A 20,915-nucleotide genomic window follows, 5' to 3' on the forward strand; every position below is an offset into this window, starting at 1 on the left:
GTAATCCCAACACTTTGGGAGGCTGAAGCGGGCTGACCACGAGGTCAGGAGTTCGAGACCAGCCTGCCCAACATAGTGAAACCCTGTCTACTAAAAATACAAAAAAATTCGCCGGGCATGCTGGCAGGTGACTGTAATCCCAGCTACTTGGGAGGCTGAGGCAGGAGAATCGCTTGAACCTGGGAGGCGGAGGTTGCAGTGAGCTGAGATTGCACCATAAAAAATGTTCAAGATTAAACAGGGGGACGGTGAGGTAACCCAGAAATAAGCAACAGCAGAAAGCGCCACCACCACAAAACCAGGAGAGGAAGACGTGGTTTCTGGAGCCTGGGAGCTGGTGAGAGCCAGAAACTCATAGGAGGGAAAGAAGTGTTGCAGACGTGGTCCCCGGCAGAGCGAGGCGGAGAAGAGCCCAGCCTGTCCCCCGCTCCAGGCTCTATCTCCCACCAGTGCCTCCCACGGGCTGAACCCAACAGGGACAGGCTGATGAAGCCCAGGCAATGGTGCCTTACTGGGTGGATCGAAGGAGGGACAGGGTTGGCCCAGGGGTGACACGACACTGGGGTGGTTAGATCCACAAACGTGGCTCATGCCTGTAATCCCAGCACCTTGGGAAGCTGAGGCAGGAGGACTGCTTGAGCCCAGGAGTTCAAGAGCAGTCTGGGCAACATAGCAAGACCCTATCTCTAAAAAACGTTTTTAAATTTCTGGGCGCAGTGGCTCATGCCTATAATCCCAGCACTCTGGGAGGCCAAGGCAGGCGGATCACCTGAGGTCAGGAGTTCAAGACCAGCCTAGCCAAAATGGCAAAACCCCGCCTCTACTAAAAATACAAAAATTAGTTGGGTATGGTGGCGCATGCCTGTAATCCCAGCTACTTGGGAGGCTGAGGCAGGAGAATCGCTTGAACTCGGGAGGCTGAGGTTGCACTGAGCCAAGATCGCACCACTGCACTCCAGCCTGACAGAGCGAGACACTGCGTCAAAAAAACAGACAACAACAACAAAAGTTTTAAAATTACCAGCCGGATGCGATGGCGCACACCTGTAGTCCCAGATACTTGGAGGCTGAGGTGGGAGGATCTCTTGAGTCCAGCATTTTGGGAGGCCAAGGTGGGCGGATCACCTGAGGTTGGGGGTTTGAGACCAGCCTGACCAACATGGAGAAACCCCATCTCTACTAAAAATACAAAATTAGCTGGGTGTGGCGGCGCATGCCTGTAATCCCAGCTACGCGGGAGGCTGAGGTAGGAGAATTGCTTGAACCTGGAAGGAAGAGGTTGCGATGAGCCGAGATTGCACCATTGCACTCCAGCCTGGGAAACTCTGTCTCAAAAAAACAAAACAAAACACAACAAAAATCCAAAAAGAGCAGACTGACCAGGCCGTCTGGGTTCATAACCTGGCTCTGCCACTGACTCGCTGGGTGACAGGCACCTCAGAGCCTCAGTTTCCCCACCTGACAATGGAGACAAAGCTAATCTCCCCCTCCCCAGGGGCTCTGGAAGTGGGGCAGGATGGGGCTGCGCAGGCGCTCAGAGACAAAGGCAGGGCCTGTCATCTTTCCCGCGTCCACGGGGTGGCACTTCCTTCCTGCCTTCCGCCTTTTGTTTTGGGACGCTTCCAAAACGCCCCTGGGAGGGAAAACTGAGCAGCCCACACAGGAAGCGTCCTGGAGCCTGCACACAGGCGCTCGATAATTGCTTGATTGACGAAATTGGTGCTCAACCAAGTGGCAAACAGGATAAGAGGGCTCAGATGGCCAGGAAAACGGGAGGGCCTGGGAGGTGGCGGCTCGAGGGTGCTGAGACTGAAACGGGAGGGTGGGCAGGACCGGGGTGCATCCCCAGGCAGGGGTGGGGACTGGGAGCACAGCACGGGTGGGGCATGGCCCAGAGGAGAGGCCAGAGGTGATGGAAGGTTCTGGTATTCGGCCTTGGCTGCTGCATTGGGAGCTTGTATCAGAGCCTTGAGGGTGACACAGACATGCAGACATTCAGTTTCCTGACAATCCATCGTTCTGCCCCGATGGTCGCCAAAGGGAGGGAGGGTTGACAGCCACCCATTTTACAGAGAGAAATAGGAGGCTCAGGTCACTGTGGCTGGATTCTGATCCTCGCCGGTTCCAGTTCTCTGGCTCAGAACGGGGCCCTGGTAAAATGCGCTGCTGGCTCCCTGGTCTATAGGCTCAGCACCCACCCACCCACTTGTCCTGCAGGGCTGGGGGCAGCCTGCAGCTTGGGGAACGCCACCCCTGCAGGCTGGTGGTCCTGTCCTGTCTCCGCAGGCTCAACAGCTCTGGCCAGGACAGGGTGGAAGGTGGGAGGAATTTGTCCCACTCCCAGCAAGTCTGACACCCACAACTAGTGTCCCCTGCTGTCCCTCCCCTTCTCCTGTCCCCAGGCCGTTCCCCTTCCAGCAGCCCGAGGCATCCCAGACCACAGCTGTCTGCAGTGAGTCAGCCTGGAGCCTCTGGGCTGAGCCGTGGCTGCCGGAGGGAGGTGGGGAGAGGGGTGCAGGCTGCCCTGCCCTGCAGCTGGCCCTGGCCTAATCCCCTCCCCGCTCCCCAGTCTGGGGTCAGCACCCTCCTCCCTTGCAGGCAGTGATTTTCCGTGATGATGAAGGAATAAAAAAGCCACGGAGGGTTCTGAGTGGGAGTCCCTGGTCCCCATCACCCCACTGAGCATGGCCGCTGGGGTTTCCTGGCAACTTTCTGCTCCATCCGGAGCCGTCCCTCCCCTGGGCCGGGCTGCTCTGGGGCTGTTCCTGGGATGGGGAGCGGGGAGCTTGGGAGTAAATAGTGACATCAGCCACCTAGACAGGCGGGGCCACTGTGTCAAGGGGCCATGTCAGGTTCCCTTCTCCCAGAGCTGGGGCTTGTCTTGGAATTGGAAAATCCTCCCCACATTGCCCTGTGGACTGCAGGCCTGGCGTGATCAAGGACCCCTGCCCTCCTGCCATCCCCCTTGGTCTCCTCCATGCCAGCCTTGCCGTTTCCCCTGCCTGGCTCACAGTCTCCACACCTTTATCCCCTGGGGGCTCAAGTCTGGGACAAATGACACCTCCTCCCTGGGCCTCCCACAGAGCCACAGAGCGTCATCCCCCACCACCCCACAGCGTTCATTTGTGGGTCAGGATTAAGAGCACAAGCTCTGAACACACTCAGCTCGGATTAAAGCCCTGGCTCTGCCACCCATCTACAGAAAAACTGACACAGTGGCCTCCACTGGGGTGTGGCTCCATGAAGGAGGGTCTGACGGGCCACAGGCTTACAGTACTCATTTCTCTTTTCTTTTCTTCCTTCATTTCCTTTCTCTCTCTCCTTCCTTCCTCCCTCCCTCCCTTCCTTCCTTCTTTCTTCCTGTGTTTCTCTCTCTTTTTTTTTTGAGACGGAGTCTCGCTCTGTCGCCCAGGCTGGAGTGCAGTGGTGCGATCTCAGCTCAAGGCAACCACCACCTCCTGGGTTCAAACGATTCTCTTAGCCTCCTGAGTAGCTGGGATTACAGGCACGCACCACCACGCCTGGCTAGTTTTTGTGTTTTTAGTAAAGATAGGGTTTCACCATGTTGGCCGAGCTGGTCTTGAACTCCTGACCTCAAGCAATCTGCCCGCCTCGGCCTCCAGAAGCGTTGGGATTACAGGCGTGAGCCACCACACCGGCTTCTCCTCTCCCTCTCCTCTTTCTCCTTTTCCTTCCTTCCTTTCTTCCTTCCTTCCCTTCCCTTCCCCTTCCTTCCTTCCTTCATTCTTTCTTCCCCCGCCCCCCCCTCTTTTTTTTTTGAGACAGGGTCTTGCTTTGTCACCCAGGCTGGAGCGCAGTGGTGCAATCCTAGCTCACTGCAGCCTTGACCTCCCAGGGTTGAGGCAATCCTCCCACCTCAGCCTCTCAAGTAGCCAGGACTACGAGTGCACGCCACCATGCCTGGCTAATTTTTTAGGTTTTTTTTGTAGAAACAGGAGTCTCACTGTGTTGTCCAGGCTGGTCTTGAACTCCTCGGTTCAAGCAATCTTCCTGCCTTGGCCTCCCAAAGTGCTGGGATTACAGGCGTGAGCCACAGCACCTGGCCCAGTCCACGTTTCTAAGTAAATATGGGAGGCCAGCCAGGTGCACTGGCTGTAATCCCAGCACTTTGGGAGGCCGAGGTGGGTGGATCACCTAAGGTCAGGAGTTCCAGACCAGTCTGGCCAACATGGCGAAATCCCGTCTTTACTAAAAATACAAAAATTAGCCAGGCGTGGTGGCTCATGCCTGTAATCCCAGCACTTTGGGAGGCTGAGGCGGCAGATCAGAAGGTCAGGAGATCGAGACCATCCTGGCTAATACGGTGAAACCCCGTCTCTATTAAAAATACAAAAAATTAGCCAGGCATGGTGGCAGGAGCCTGTAGTCCCAGCTACTCAGGAGGCTGAGGCAGGAGAATGGTGTAAACCCAGGAGGCAGAGCTTGCAGTGAGCCGAGATGGTGCCACTGCACTCCAGCCCAGGTGAGAGTGTGAGACTCCGTCTCAAAAAAACAAAACAAAACAAAAAATACAAAAATTAGCGGGGCGTGATGGCAGGTGCCTGTAGTCCTAGCTACTTGGGAGGCTGAGGGAAGAGAATCACTTGAACCCGGGAATCAGAAGTTGCAGTGAGCCGCGATCGCATCATTGCACTGCAGCCTGGGTGACAGAGCAAGACTCCATCTCAAAAAAAAAAAAAAAAAAGGAGGCCACTGGAGGTTGTGGGGCCACCACGAGAGTGGACAAGGGTGGCCCACATTCCTAGATGAGTTGCCTGGAGACTGTAGTCCCAGACCTCAGGGGGGTCCCCTCCGGAACCCAAACACTGTCATGCCAATGACACAAAACTGGTCTACCTGGCCTCTCCCATCCTGTCCAGCCTAGAAGGGAGACTGAGACTTCAGATCCGACAACCATGGGTTCAAATCCAGCCTTGAAAACTTACTTCCCATGCACAGGCAAGCCCCATTGCGATCTGTTTCTTTTCTTTTCCTTTCTTTCTTTCTTTTTTTTTTTTTTTTGAGACAGTCTTGCTCTGTCACCCAGGCTAGAGTGCAGTGGCGTGATCTCGGCTCACTGCAACCTCCGCCTCACGGGTTCAAGCGATTCTCCTGCCTCAGCCTCCCAAGTAGCTGGGATTACAGGTGCCCACCACCGTGCCCAGCTAATTTTTGTATTTTTAGTAGAGACGGGGGTTTCACCATCTTGGCCAGGCTGGTCTGGAACTCCTGACCTCGTGATCTGCTTGCCTCAGCCTGCCAAAGTGCTGGGATTACAGGGGTGAGCCACTGCGCCTGGCTGCAATCTGTTTCTTTTAACCGTAAACTGGGAAGAACTTTGACCACCTCTTAGTCCAGAACTATCAGGGAAGGGGCACTGAATGCCAGGCCGGAGGAGGGTTGCATGAAAGGCTTGACCCCAGCTACTCAGGAGGCTGAGGCAGAAGGACTGTTTGAGCTGATGAATTCGAGGCTGCAGTGAGGCTGTGATCGCGCCACTGCACTCCAGCCTAGGCAACAGAGTGAGACCCTGTCTCTAAAAAAAAAAAAAAAAAAAAAAAAATGGCTCAGCCATCCCAAGCTGCTCCCAGCTGCCTGCCCCTCTAGGTGGCCCCCACTACTGGCCTGAGGATGCACTTTATCCCTGCCAGGGCCTGAGGAGTCCTGGGGAAAGGTACCCAAGTCTAGTCCTCAGGAGAAGCCGCCCAGGGAGCACTAGGGCCCGAGGAAGGGTTCAACCTCGAGACTCCATAGCCCCTGGGCTCCCGTCCCCAGAAACACCAGTTATGAGCAGGGGGCTGGCCATGGTGTGAATTCATGACCTGCACACCTCTTGCCATAATGACTAAGTGGCTAGAGCTTCAGGCTGCCCCACTGCTGCCCTCTGGAGCTCGAGCAGGTGCAGGTGTGGGTGCCCACCCTGGCTTGGCCCCTTCTCACCTGGGTGGCTTCGGACACAGGGTGGACTCCTCAAAGGGGCTGCTTCCCATCTGAGAAGCCAGCATAATCCTCCAGGGGCTACTGATATACACACGCTGCCCCTGGTCCTGAGTGAGATCACCCTGCCCCTAGGGAGGGCTTGGGGGCTTCAATGCTGAAGTTCAGACTCCAGGGTGGTCCTTGTCCTGTGTGCCTCAGTTTCCCCATCTGTAAAATGGATGGTCCTGGGGCTGAGCCTCAGTGCTGCAGGGACTAGTGGGGAACCCTGTGTCCTGGTGCCTGAAACCTTACTCCCACCTCAGCAGGGCTGGGCTGAGCCATCAGCAAGCCTCTGGCCGGCCTCCATCATTCAGGAAAGAGCCGGTGGCTGAAGGCACAGCTCTCAGAGGGAGAACAAACGGGGGCGGGGGTGGGATGGGGGCGGGGCTGGAGGCCACCGGCCTCAGGCTGTCCTGGGCATCCAGCCAGTGCTGGGCAGTGAGTCAGGGGCCAGGCATGTGGAGTGGGGCCTCTCCCAGCCCCGGAGATCAGGCACCTCCCGGAACCCGCCTGCTGGGCCCCCACCAGGCCGCGTTCCTCTCCCACTCGCTCTCCCCATAGAGGGGACCCTGGACCTGCCTGGGGGGGACGAAGATGGGGATGTGGGCGGTGGGCACAGGGCCTCTCTGAGCCCTGGCACAGGCCGCCTGATGGGACCGTCTCTTCCTTGGGGAAACTGAGGCCCAGGTTGCTGGGGTGGAGGGGATGTGGAGTGACAGGGCAGGGCAATGGCTCCTTGGCCCCCTCCGGGAACAAAGCCAGGTCATTCCTGTGGGGAGGGAGCGCCAACCCCAGGGTTGGGGGGGGGCACGGGCCCTGGGTCAGGGGTACAGATAAGCTTGGGCTCCCAGAACCCTTGTCACAGCGGCACCCCTGCCCCATGCCTGCTTTCTCTCCAGGGCATTCAGAGCTGCAGTTTGCAGGACGAGAGGGAGACGTGCCCATCCCCCCATCCCAGGACGCTCAGCCATGCGTAGGCTGGGCCCACTCCACTCCTGGCGCCCACAGTTGCCCCAGTGAACTGGCCAGTGGAGGCATCCTGTCCCGTGTGCGGGAAAGGAATGACCGCCAAGGTGACAGCAGCGCTTAGCCAACCCTGGCGCTGACACCTGACTTGCAAACTGCTCCCTGCCTGAGGCTTCAAGGCAGGCGAGAGGCTTTGTGTGTGTGACTTCCTCCCCGAAGGGACACTGGCAACAGCTGGAGACATTTCCTGTTGTTAAGGCTGAGGGGGAGCTGCTGGCATTTGGTGGGTGGAGGCCAGGGATGACGCTAACTGTTCTACTACACCCAGGACAGCCCCCAACACACAGAACGGCCTGGCCCAATGTCACTAGAGCTGAGGTGGAAAAGCCCTGTTCTGCTTCAGGTCTTCAGATCTTTGGGGGTCAGGGATGCAAATAGAGGACTCTGCTCCCAATTCAGGTCACATAAAAGAACCGGCCGGGCGCTGTCGCTCATGCCTATAATCCCAGCGCTTTGGGAGGCCGAAGTGGGAGGATCGCTTGAGCCCAGGAGTTTGAGACCAGCCTGGGTAACATAGCAAGATCCCATTTCTACGAAAAGTACAAAAATTACCTGGGCACGGTGGCATGCACCTGTAGTCCCAGCTGCTTGGGAGGCTGAGGTGGGAAGTTTGCTTGAGCCCAGGAGGTTGAGGCTGCAGTGAGCCGAGATCATGCCAGTGCACTCCAGCCTCGGTGACAGAGTTAGACTCTATCTCAAAAAAGAAAAAAGAGAGAAAACCCACCAACTTGGAAAATTAAAACAGCCCCAAGGGCATCTAGGAACAGTTAACTGCACATCTAAACCCAGGCCCGCCGTTCTTAGAGGCTTTGCAAGCTGAATGGACTGAGACTTCTGACATTTCAGGGCTAGACTCAAAAATCCCTTTAAAAAAATTTTGTTTCTGAGACGGAGTTTCACTCTTGTCCAAGCTGGAGTGGAATGGCATGATCTCGGCTCACTGCAACCTCCACCTCCTGGGTTCAAGTCTCCTGCCACAGCCTCCAGAGTAGCTGGGATTACAGGTGCCCGCCACCATGCCTGGCTAACTTGTGTATTTAGTAGAGATGGGGTTTCACCATGTTGGCCAGACTGGTCTTGAACTCCTGATGTCAGGTGACCCACCTGCCTTGGCCTCCCAAAGTTGCTGGTACTACAGACATGAGCCACCATGCCTGGTCTCTTCTTTTTTTTTTGAGACAGTCTCGCTCTGTCGCCCAGGCTGGAGTGCAGTGGCTCGATCTCGGCTCACTGTGAACTCTGCCGCCTGCGTTCACGCCATTCTCCTGCCTCACTCAGCCTCCTGAGTAGCTGGGACTACAGGTGCCCACCATCATGCCCGGCTAACTTTTTGTATTTTTAGTAGAGATGGGGTTTCACCGTGTTAGCCTGGTTTCGATCTCCAGACCTTGTGATCCACCCACCTCAGCCTCCCTAAGTGTTGGGATTACAGGCATGAGCCACTGCGCCCGGCCCCCTTTTTTTGTTGTTGTTGACACAGGGTCTCACTTCGTCACCTAGGCTGGAGTGACGTGGCACAGTCGTAGCTCACCACGGCAACTTCCTGGGCTCAAGCGATCCTCCCACTTCAGGCCCCGAAGTAGCAGGGGATACAGGCAGGCACCACCATGCCCGGCTAATTTATTTTTTTCTTAGTAGAGATGGGGTTTCCCAATGTTGCCCAGGCTGGTCTCAAATTCCTGGACTCAAGTGATTTGCCCGCCTAGGCCTCCCAAAGTGCTGGGATTACAGGCATGAGCCACAACAGCTGGCCCCTTTCTAAGACAGGGTCTCATTCTGTCACCCAGGCTGGAGTGCAGTGACACTACCATGGCTCACTGCAGCCTCAACCTCCCAGGCTCAAGTGATCCTCCTGCCTCAGTCTCCCGAGTAGCTGGGACTACAGGCAAGCACCACCAGACGCTGTTAAAGCTTACTGTTCCCTCTGCCTAAAAACGCCCCTCTCTGATTAAGAACTGCACTTAAGTTCAGTCGTGGAAAGGGACATGATGAAACCCAAGCCCAAGTTCACGGAACTAACACATTCAAGGGCAAAGCTGTATCCGGGGACAACTGTGTCAGTGGGACCCAACCTCCCTCTCTCCTCCCTCAGGCAGGCAGGTGGTGTGCACACCTCTTTTCCTTAGTGGTACCCAAAACACCGAGGATGGGAGAATGATGAACACATTGATTGGCCGGCCCTGGACTGGAGTACATGTTCAATCAGTTAGGGTTTATTTTGGTATCTGTCATAGAAAACCCCCAAAACCAGCAGCTTACACAAGGTAGAAGTTGAGATTGGTTCTCCCCTTCTCTCTCCCATTTAAATAAATCTGTGCTGATATCTGGCTCTGCCATCATCAGGGAACCAGGCTCCTGTCATCCCTAAAGGACGGCACTCGTCTGTACATGTGGCAGTATGGCTGCCAGGGCTCCAACCATCACACCCACATTCCAGGAAATAGGAAGGGGGAAGAAAGGGTGTATTTGTCTTTTAAGAATCCTTCTAGAAGTGTCATGTAACATTTCCACATACATTTCACTGGCCAGACCTTAACTATAAGGGCAGCTGGGAAGTGTTGTATTTTAACTCCCAAAGTGCTAGGATCACAGGCATGAGCCACCACACCAGGCCAAATTTTTTAATTTTTTTGTAGAGATGGGGTCTTGCCATGTTCCCCGGGCTGGTCTCCAACTCCTGGGCTCAAGTGATCTGCCAGCCTCTGCCTTCTACAGTGCTGGGATTGCAGGCATGAGCCACCACACCTGGCCTCCTTATCTTTTTAAGTCCCAGCACAAAAGTCGCTTCTGTCCTCCATGAAGCCTGCACACTCTGGTGTGGCTCCTGTCGCAATCTGGACCTCTCTCCAGTTCTAGAGTGTTGTCTGCTTTTGTGTTGATTCCTCCGTCAGCAGTGGGAGGAGAACCACGTCACTCGTATCTTGTCTCTCTGGTGCCTAGCAGAGTCTGGGCACACCGTGGCACTCAAACATACCCCCTGAATGAGTAAGGGCCAACCTTGAAATACCTGGGAGCTGTCATCGAATACCACGGTGTCATTTGTCCCATCCCATCACAGATGTGAAACTGCAGGCCTGGCATAGATAAGTCGACTCCCGTTGGTTACCTAGCTGAGGCCACTCTAGGAGCTAAGGCCGAAATCAGGAGAAAAAGAAATCCAGTAAAAAAAAAAAAAAAAGGCCAGGCGCGGTGACTCACGCATGTAATCCCAGCACTTTGGGAGGCCGAGGCGGGCGGATCACAAACTCAGGAGATCGAGACCATCCTGTCTAACATGGTGAAACCCCGTCTCTACTAAAAATACAAAAAATTAGCTGGGCGTGGTGGCAGGTGCCTGTAGTCCCAGCTACTCAGGAGGCTGAGGCAGGAGAATGGCGTGAACCCGGGAGGAGGCGGAGCTTGCAGTGAGCTGAGATCGCGCCACTGCACTCCAGCCTGGGCGACAGAGCGAGACTCCGTCTCAAAAAAAAAAAAAAAAAAAAAAAGACGTCTAGCTGGGCACGATGGCTCACGCCTGGAATCCTAGCACTTTGGGAGGCCAAGGCGGGCGGGTGGATCACCTGAGGTCAGGAGTTCAAGACCAGCCTGACCACCACGGTGAAACTCCATCTCTACCAAATACAAAAAATTAGCTGGGTGTGGTGGCGCATGCCTGGAATCCCAGCTACTTTGGAGGCTGAGGCAGGAGAATCGCTTGAACCTGGGAGGCAGAGGTTGCTGTGAGCTGAGATTGTGCCATTGCACTCCAGCCTGGGCAACAAGAGTGAAACTCTGTCTCAAAAAAAAAAAAAAAAGATCTATGTCCCCACATTTCATTTGAAATGGATCTGACCACGGCAGATGCCCGCTGGGTGCAAGACGCAGCCACGAGGCTCCTGGCTACCACTCGGTGTCCACCAGACTCCAGAGGTAGTCGCTGATGAATTTCCTGGAGAGCTGGGTGCTGTCCAGGTGGATGGGCTGGGCCACACTGGGGCCATGATGGACTGAGGCACAGATTTAAGGAAAGCCTGGGACACACAGCCCCTCACACAACCCCACGGGGAAAAGGATACTGCCTTTACTTTTTTTTTTGAGACAAAGTTTCATTCTGTAGGCCAGGCTGGAGTACAGTGGTGCAATCTCGGCTCATTGCAACCTCCGCCTCCAGTGGTTAAGTGATTCTCATGCCTTAGCCTCCTGAGTAGCTGGGACTACAGGCATATGCCACCATGCCTGGCCTCAGGTCTTCTGCCCACCTCGGCCTCCCAAAGTGCTGGGATTACAGGCGTGAGGCACCACGCTTGGCCTGCTATACTTTACTATATTTATTATAGACGTGGGGTCTCACTGATACCCAGGCTGGTCTCAAACTCCTGGCCTCAAGTGATCCTCCCACCTCAGCCTCCCAGGTAGCTGGGACAACAGATGCACGCCACCACACCCGGCTAATTTTTACAGGGTCCTGCTATGCACCATTTTACGTCCCTACCTACAGTGCACAAGGGTTAAAATGGCTCCCCAAAAAGGATACTGCCTTTGACCATCCCTGGCTCACACTCATAATCCCACTCAATTTTACTGACTTGGTGGTAAAGTTGAGCCACGTACCTGTACAGGAAGACCAAAAAAAAAAAAAAAAAAAAAAGAAAGAAAGAAAGTTACCCAGCACCAACTTCAACCAAGAGCCGGACTGCACAAGGAGGCACAGGCAGGCACACGTTTTGGCAGAACCTACACGGCCGAGGGGATTGTGACTGTCGTGTCCTCGTCGACCTCCTTCTCCTGTCGCTCCAGATCCGCCTCAATCTCCTTGAGCTCTTCCAGCTCTCTGGTGAGCTGAGTAGGGCAGGTCGTTAAGGACCCCGGCTTTCGAGAGAGGGCTGCCCCTGCGCTAACTGCAGCTGGGAGGCCCAGGGTCTTGGCTCTATTTACGCACACTCTCTTCTTTGAGTCAGAGTTTTGCTTTGTCACCCAGGCTGGAGTGCAGTGGCACGATCTCAGCTCACTGCAACCTCTGCCTCCCAGGTTGAAGTGATTCTGGAGCCCCTGCCTCCCGAGTAGCTGGGATTACAAGCACACACCACCATGCCCTGCTAATTTTTGTATTTTTAGTAGAGACAGGGTTTCACCATATTGGCCAGGCTGGTCTCAAACTCCTGACCTCAAGTGATCTGTCTGCTTCGGCCTCCCAAAGTGCTGGGATTACAGGTGTGGGCCACCGTGCCTGGTCTTTTCTTTTTTTTTTTGAGACAGGGTGCTCTTTCACCTATTCTGGAGTGTAGCCTCAATCTCCCAGGCCCAAGTAATCCTCCCACCTCGGCCTCCCAAGTAGCTGAGACTACAGGCGTGTACCACCATGCCCAGCTTATTGATTGATTGATTGATTGAGACAGAGTCTTGTTCTGTTGCCCAGGCTGGAGTGCAGTGGCATGATCTCGGCACACTGCAAGCTCCGCCTCCTGGGCTCACGCCATTCTCCTGCTGGGACCACGCCCGGCTAATTTTTTTTTGTATTTTTAGTAGAGACGGGGTTTCACTGTGTTAGCCAGGATGGTCTCGATCTCCTGACCTCGTGATCCACCTGCCTCGGCCTCCCAAAGTGCTAGGATTACAGGCGTGAGCCACTGCACCTGACCTAATTTTTTTATTTTTGTAGAGATGGGGTCTCTGTTGTCCAGGCTGGTCTCCAACTCCTGGGCTCAAGTGATCCTCCCACCTGGGCTTCCCAAAGTGCTGGGATTACAGGCGTGAGCCACTGCGCCTGGCCCTATGCGTGTTTTCTAGCAAGGCTGATCCCCTAGCAGAAAAGGATATAGGAGGCTGGCCTTCAGACGGGTGTCCTCCTCCCCAGCCTCCTGAAGCCCGGCTTCCAGCTGCTGCAGCTCCACGCCTCCCTGGTGCACCTGCTCCTTTGCATTGAGAAGGCTCTGGGCCACTTCCTTCTCCATGGTGAGGATCTCTGCAGGGTGGAGAGAAGCAGGCTCCCAGGGTCTGTCCTTCCCCAAGGAGAGCAGAGAGAAGGTGGTTCGCCGCCTCCACTGGCAAGAAACATGCCCCTTGTTTGCAGCCCTGTGTCCAGAGAGTTCTACTGGCAACTTGTACAACTACTGTTTCACCAAAACACATTTAAATACACTAAAAATAAAGCCTCGTCCTTCACACACCTAAAATATAACAAAATAGTTGGCCAGGCATGGTGGCTCATGCCTGTAATCCCAGCACTTTGGGAGCCTGAGGCGGGAGGATCGCTTGAGGCCAAGAGTTCAAGCCTGGGCAACATAGGGAGATCCCATCTCTACAAAACTAAAAAAAATTAGGCTGGGCATGGTGGTTCACACCTGTAATCCCAGAACTTTCGGAGGCCGAAGTGGGCAGATCACCTAAGGTCAGGAGTTCGAGACCAGCCTGGTCAACATGGTAAAACCCTGTCTTTTTTTTTTTTTTTTTTTTGAGACAGAGTTTTGCTCTTATTGCCCAGGCTAGAGTGCAGTGGCGCAGTCTTGGCTCACTGCAACCTCCGCCTTCCAGTTTCAAGTGATTCTCCTGCCTCAGCCTCCCAAGTCACTGGGATTACAGGCGCCTGCCACGACACCCAGCTAATTTTTTGTATTTTTAGTAGGGACAGGGTTTCACCATGTTGGTTAGGCTGGTCTCAAACTGCTGACCTCGTGATCCACCCGCCTCAGCTTCCCAAAGTGCTGGGATTACAGGCGTGAGCCACTGCGCACGGCAACCCTGTCAATATTAAAACCACAAAAAATTAGCCAGGTGTGGTGGCAGGTGCCTGTAATCCTAGCTACTTGGGAGGCTGAGACAGGAGAATCACTTGAACCCAGGAGGTGGAGGCTGCAGTGAGCCGAGATCGTGCCACTGTACTCCAGCCTAGGGGGCTGAGGAAACTCCATCTCAAAAAAAAAAAAAAAAAAAAAAGGCTAGGTGCGGTGGCTCATACCTGTAATCCCAGCACTTTGGGAGGCCCAGGCAGATCACCTGAGGTCGGGAGTTCGAGACCAGCCTGACCAACATGGAGAAACCCCATCTCTACTAAAAATACAAAATTAGCTGAGCGTGGTGGCGCATGCCTGTAATCCCAGCTACTTGGGAGGCCAAGGCGGGACAATCACTTGAACCTGGGAGGCGGAGGTTGCGGTGAGCCGACATCGCGCCATTGCACTCCAGTCTGGGCGATAGAGCAAGACTCCATCTTAAAAAAAAAAAGAAAAAAGGCTACTGGTGGCTGGGCACAGTGGCTCATGCCTGGAATCCCAGCACTTTGAGAGGCCAAGGCAGAAGGATCACTTGGACAGGAGTTTGAGACCACCCTGGGCTATGTGGCAAAACCCCATCTCTACTAAAAACACAAAAAAATAGCTGGGCATTGTGGTGTGCACCTGTAGTCCCACCTACTTGGGAGGATCACCTGAACCAGGGAGGTTGAGGCTGCAGTGAGCCATAATCGCTGTCACTGTGCCACTGCACTCCAGCCTGGGTGACAGAGAGAGACCCTTTCTCAAAAACCCAAAGCAAACCAAAATAAAACAAAGATGGCTACTGTTCCTTCCTAGAAACCTGCCAACTCAGAGAATGCAAATTAAATGCCCAGGCCAGGCGCGGTGGCTCATGCCTGTAATCCCAGCACTTTGGGAGGCCGAGGCAGGTGGATCACGAGGTCAGTAGATCGAGACTATCCTGGCTAACACGGTGAAACCCCGTCTCTACTAAAGATACAAAAAATTAGCTGGGCGTGGCGGAGGGCGCCTGTAGTCCCAGCTACTCGGGAAGCTGAAGCAGGAGAATGGTGTGAACCTGGGAGGCGGAGCTTGCAGTGAGCCAAGATCACGCCACTGCACTCCAGCCTGGGCGACAGAGCCAGACTCCGTCTCAAAAAAAGAAAAAAAAAAAAATGCTTCCCAAAGGGCCCATGTTTAAGTTTTAGAAACTTACATTATTTTTAATCAGAGTATGACATGTATATGGTTCTGCAAACATGAACACACACGCACACACCCTTCTCCAAGCCTCTCCGTCCCTCTGAAGCAGCCACTTTCAAGTTTTAGCTGTTTTCTCTGGCACTGGCCTCCACATTTCTAAGTTAACTTGCTTATGCTGCTATTTCTTGATGGGTCTGGTTCGGATGGGGCCTGCTGATTTCCTGTTAGGACAGCTGAGGCTCTGGCTGGCTCACACAGCCTTCCCACCCGCTGTCTATCCGCCCTCCCGAAGGACAACCAAGTCTTCTTGAATTCTTCCCTGAGTAGTAATCTCTACCCCATGGCTGTTCATTATAAGGTGCTCCTACCTGACATATTCTCACACAGCTGAGGGGATACTTTTTTTGGGGGGGGGGGATGGAGTCTTGCTCTGTCACCCAGGCTGGAGTGCAATGGCACGGTCTCAGCTCACTGCAACCTCCGCCTCCCAGGTTCAAGTGATTCTCCTGCCTCAGCCTCCTGAGTAGCTGGGATTACAGGCACCCACCACCACGCCTGGCTAATTTTTATATTTTTACCGGCGACGGGGTTTCACCATGTTGGCCAGGCTGGTCTAGAATTCCTGACCTTGTGATCCGCCCACCTTGGCCTCCCACAGTGCTGGGATTACAGGTGTGAGCCACCGCACCCGGCCTTTTTTTTTTTAAACTTTTATTATTATTTTTGAGACAGTCTTGCTCTGTTGCCCAGGCTGGAGTGCAGTGGCATGATCTCAGCTCACTGCAACCTCTGCTTCCCAGGTTCAAGCTATTCTCCTGCCTCAGACTCCCAAGTAGCTGGGATTACAGGCATGCACCACCATGCCTGGCTAATTTTCTTATTTTTAGTAGAGATGGGGTTTCACCATGTTGGCCAGGCTGGTCTTGAACTCCTGACCTCAGGTGATCTGCTCGCCTCAGCCTCCCAAAGTGTTGGGATTACAGGCATGAGCCACTGTGCTTGGCCTATTTTTTTGAGACAGTCTTGCTTTGTCATCCAGGCTGGAATACAGTGGTGTGACCTCAGCTCACTGCAGCCTCCACCTCCCAGGTTCAAGCAATTCTCCTGTCTCAGCCTCCCGAGTAGCTGGGATTACAGGCATGCGCCACAACGGCCAGCTAATTTTTGTAATTTTAGTAGAGACCAGGTTTCACCATGTTGACCAGGCTGGTCTTTAACTCCTGTCCTCAAGTGATTCACCCACCTCGGCCTCCCAAAATGTTGAGATGAGAGGCGTGAGCCACCACACCCAGCCTGAGGGTGTACTTTAACTCCTCTGCCCCACATCTGTGACATGAAAAACAGGTCCAGAGACAGAGAAGTTCAGTGACTCGCCCACAGGTACATAGCTCCAAACCTAGGATGTGAACTGGATCTGTTTGACCCAAAGCCTAGGATCCCTGGATCCTGATTCTCAGTTTTCTTGGCCCCAGATTCATCCATTCTGCTAACAGCCAGGCTGGCTGAGTCACACCTTTCTTCTCAAGCCATCAAAGGAGGGGGAGTTAATGGAGGGGTGGAAGAAGGAGGAGGGAAGGAGGGAAGAGCCTGCTTGGGACATCACATTCAGGATAATATTCAGACTCCTCCTGGGCACTCTCCAGGCCTGGCAGTCAGGCGGCTGCTGAGCTCATCTTCTGCTTGCCAAGTTCATTCTCACCTCCTGACCTTTGCATTTGCAATCCACGCTGCCAGGAACACCGTTCCTGAGCCACCCCGTGGACTGGCTCCATAGGCCAATCAAGGCTCAGCCCAGGCCTCCTCATAAAATGTGACTGTATAAGGCATCTGAAACCCCTGGCACTGCAGCTGTCAGGGAGAACTGTATGGCGGTTCCTCAGAAATCAAACTTTGAATTACCATTTGATCTGCTTCTGGCTGAATACAAAAAAGAACTGAAAATAGAGTCTTGGCTGGGCGCGGTGGCTCACGCCTGTAATCCCAGCACTTTGGGAGGTCGGGGCAGGTGGATCACAAGGTCAGGAGATCGAGACCATCCTGGCTAACACGGTGAAACTCTGTCTCTACCAAAAAAAAATACAAAAAAAAATTAGCCGGGCGTGGTGGCAGGTGCCTGTAGTCCCAGCTACTCGGGAGGCTGAGGCAGAATGGTGTGAACCCGGGAGACGGAGCTCGCAGTGAGCCAAGATCACGCCACTGCACTCCAGCCTGGGTGACAGAGCGAGACTCCATATCAAAAAAATTAAAAAAAGAAAATAGAGTCTTGGGCTGGGCGCGGTGGCTCATGCCTATATTCCCAGCACTTTGGGAGACCGAGGCGGGTGGATCACGAGGTCAAGAGTTTGAGACCAGCCTGGCCAACATGGTGAAACCCCGTCTTTACTAAGAATACAAAAATTAGCTGGGCGTGTTGGCACGTGCCTGTAATCCCAGCTACTTGGCAGGCTGAGGCAGGAGAATTGCTTGAACCCAGGAGGCATAGGTCGCAGTGAGCAGAGATCACGCTGCTGTACTCCAGCCTGAGCGACGGAGTAAGACTGTCCTGGGAAAAAAAAAAAAAAGAAGAAAATATGGCCGGGCGCGGTGGCTCATGCCTGTAATCCCAGCACTTTGGGAGTCCGAGACGTGTGGATCACGAGGTCAGGAGATCGAGACCATCCTGGCTAACACAGTGAAACCCCATCTCTACTAAAAAAAAATATAAAAATATTAGCCGGGCGTGGTGGCAGGCACCTGTAGTCCCAGCTACTCAGGAGGCTGAGGCAGGAGAATGGCGTGAACCCAGGAGACGGAGCTTGCAGTGAGCCAAGATTGCGCCACTGCACTCCAGCCTGGGTGACAGAGCAAGACTCCGTCTCAAGGAAAAAAAAATACAGTCTTGAAGAGATATTTGGGCACCCGTGTTCATAGCAGCGTTATTCAACACAGCCAAAAGGTGGATACAACCCAAGTGCCCATGGATGGATGAATGAATAAACACAATGCGGTCCATCCTTCTATATCATGGAATATGACTCAGCTTTAAAATGGACGGAAATTCTGGCCAGGCGTAGTGGCTCACCCCTGTCATCCCAGCACTTTGGGAGGCCGAGGTGGGCGATCACTTGAGGCTGGGAGTTTAAGACCAGCCTAGCCAACATGGTGAAACCCCATCTCTACTAAAAATACAAACATTAGCCGGGCATGGTGGCGCATAAGTGTGTTCTCAGCTACTTGGGAGGCTGAGGTGGGAGGATCACTTAAGTCTGGGAGGCAGAGGTTGCAGTGAGCCAAGATCACACCACTGCATTCAAGCTGGGGTAATGGAGCGAGGCTCTATCTCACAGTAAGTACACAAAATGAAAGGAAATTCTGACACAGGCTATGACATGGATGAACCTGGAGGACATTATGCTCCATGAAATAAGCCAGACACAAAAGGGTAGATATTGTATGATTCCACTATGAAGGGTAGATATTGTACAATTCCTCTGTAAGGTTCCTAGAGGAGTCAAATTTGAGACAGAAAGTAGAACCCTGGTGGGTGCCAGGGTCTGAGAAGGGGATGGGGAGTGAGTGTTTCATGGGGACAGAGCTTCAGTTTGGAAAGATGAGAAAGTTCTGGAGCTGGATGATGGTGCTGATGGTTGCACAGCAGTGTGAATGTGCTTAAGGCCACTGAACTGTGCAGTTAAAAATAGTGAAGATGGGCCGGGCAGAGTGGCTCACGTCTGCAGTCCCAGTACTTTGGGAGGCCGAGGCAGGCAGATTACCTGAGGTCAGGAGTTTGAGACCAGCCTGGCCAACGTGGTGAAACCCCGTCTCTACCAAAAATACAAAAATTAGCCGAGTGCGGTGGCAAGCGCCTGTAATCCCAGCTACTCAGGAGGCTGAGGCAGGAGAATAGCTTGAACCCGGGAGGTGGAGGTTGCGGTGAGCCCAGGGCCTGGCAGCAGCAGATGCTCCATAAAACATCTGAATGCCTTCAGGAAGAAGGGATGGGCTATTGTCACAACCATTTGACAGGGAAGGAAGCTCAGGCACAGAGAATTTAAGAAACTCACCTCAAGTCTCACAGCGGACATGGGGATGGGTGCTAGGATTCAAACCCGGAGCTTTGACTCCTGAGCCCCAGTTCAAACCCTGAGACCCCCAGCTCCTGCTCACGGAGAGCTCAGAAGGGGCCAACCCCTCCAGACTCCTATATTTACCACTAAACCCCTGGGGGGTGGGGGATGGTTGCCGTCATAAAGCTGATTTCTCAGATGGTGAAACTAAGGCTCAGAGGGGGCCGTCCCAGGGGGCATAGGGCAGGAGATGGGAGAGTCCAGGAGAGAAGGGGTTTTGAGGTGGGCCTGGTCGCCCCCTCCCAGCACCCGGGCCCCGTCCCCCGTGGGCCCGCGACCACGCTCCGACCCTCACCTCGCAGCTGCTTCTCGGCACCGTCTTGCGTTTCCAGCAGCCGCTCCACCACCTGCTCGTGGCGCCCCAGCAGCCGTCGCTGCTGCGCCTCCGCGCGGTTGGCGCCCAGCAGGCTGAGCAGCCCCTGGCTCACGTCCTCTATGTCGCGGAAGGCGGCCATGACTACGCCAGCCTCCAACCCGCGCAAATTTGACTGTCCGCGGGGCCCGCCCTCTTCCCGAAGAGTTTGCTTTCCATTGGATTTTTTGATACGTCAGTCATAAGCAATGGCCAATAGGCATGGGGAACAGGGTCTTAGACTGGGCTAAGCCGCCTTTGGTCTGGCCTGGTGCGCCTGCGACCACTCCTCCGTCAGTCATCCGCGATGACCAATCGGCGCAGGAAGGGGGAGGCTCCGTTATCCTTCCCGATGCGCCTGCGCGGGAGAGAAAGCGGCTGTTTATTTCTCCATAGGTCGAGCGCTTGTTCTGTGCAGGGCGGGGTTCTAACGGCAAAGCAGCGAGCAGCTTCTCCTGGAACTTACATCCTACAGTGTGTGCGTGGGATACACAATAAGCATAGAGAATAAGTAGATTCTATGAGAGGCTGCATAGCAAAATGGCGTCTGCAGCCAGATTTACTGGGTTCGAATCCCAGCGTTGCCACTTACTAGCTGTGTTACCCTGGACAGACTTCACCTCTCTGTGCGGTACTTTCCTCCTTAGTAAAATGAGGGTCATACTAGTGCCTGTGTCAGCGTTGGCGTGAGAATTCTTCTTATTACTTTTTTTTTAGAGACAAGGTATTGCTGTGTCACCCAGGCTGAAGTGCAGTGGCACAATCATAGCTCATTGCATCTTCGACCTCCTGGCCTCCAGCAGTCCTCCTGCCTCCGCCTCCCAAAGTGCTGGGATTACAGGCGTGAGCCACCGAGCCCAGCCTGGCGTGATAGTGTCTCCTATTCAGTAGGTGCTATATAGTTGTTTAATGAAACATACATAGAATCCTAGCATGTAGCTGGGTGCAGTGGCTCACGCCTGTAAGTCTGAGCTCTTTGGAAGGCTAAGACAGGAGGATCGCTTGAGCCCTGGAGTTTGAGACTAGCCTGTCTCAAAACAAAACAAAACAAAGAAAAGATCAGTGCTGACTCTAAGGTGCTGGTTCCATGCTAGACACTGGTATTTCTGCAAGAAACAAGATGTTAAGATGGCATCTTTTTTTTCTTTCTCTCTCTCTTTTTTTTTTTTTTTTAAGACAGAGTCTCACTCTGTTGCCCAGGCTGGAGTGCAAGGCATTCCAGCCTGCTTCCTGGGTTCAAGGCATTCTCCTGCATCAGCCTCCCGAGTAGCTGGGAATACAGGTGCCTGCCACCGCGCCCGGCTAATTTTTTGTATTTATAGTAGAGATGGGGGTTTCAGTATGTTGGCCAGGTTGGTCTTGAACTCCTGACCTCGTGATCTGCCTGCCTCAGGCTCCCAAAGTGCTGAGATTATAGGCGTGAGCCACCGCGCCTGGCCTGGCATCATTTTTATGTGTGCTACCACCTAAAGAACATCTCATTGCTTTCCTATGATTTTTTTTTTCTTTTCTTTCTTTTTTTTTTTTTCTCTTGAGACA

General features: G+C 53.9%; 1 protein-coding gene across 4 annotated transcripts; it reads right to left on the reverse strand.

Moving 5' to 3' along the window:
* Nucleotides 1-9,196: 9,196 nt before the first annotated feature.
* Nucleotides 9,197-19,520, reverse strand: SPC24 (SPC24 component of NDC80 kinetochore complex). 4 transcript variants are annotated; one of them, XM_024351169.3, is made up of 5 exons: nucleotides 19,320-19,519; nucleotides 12,802-12,946; nucleotides 11,723-11,827; nucleotides 11,519-11,595; nucleotides 9,197-10,124 (listed from the first exon to the last, which is right to left on the reverse strand). In XM_024351169.3, exons 1-5 carry the CDS (start codon nucleotides 19,477-19,479, stop codon nucleotides 10,108-10,110), a joined length of 504 nt encoding a protein of 167 aa, XP_024206937.1. In that variant the 5' UTR covers nucleotides 19,480-19,519; the 3' UTR covers nucleotides 9,197-10,107. The 4 variants fall into 4 exon arrangements, with proteins under 4 accessions (XP_024206937.1, XP_001167473.1, XP_054530157.1 ...); XM_001167473.8 differs by having other exon boundaries at nucleotides 9,197-10,991; nucleotides 19,320-19,518; XM_054674182.2 differs by having other exon boundaries at nucleotides 9,203-10,133; nucleotides 11,571-11,595; nucleotides 19,320-19,520.
* Between the last annotated feature and the right edge of the window lie 1,395 nt (nucleotides 19,521-20,915).

This window comes from Pan troglodytes, chromosome 20 (genome assembly GCF_028858775.2).
Source record: "Pan troglodytes isolate AG18354 chromosome 20, NHGRI_mPanTro3-v2.0_pri, whole genome shotgun sequence".
Taxonomy (NCBI): domain Eukaryota; kingdom Metazoa; phylum Chordata; class Mammalia; order Primates; family Hominidae; genus Pan; species Pan troglodytes.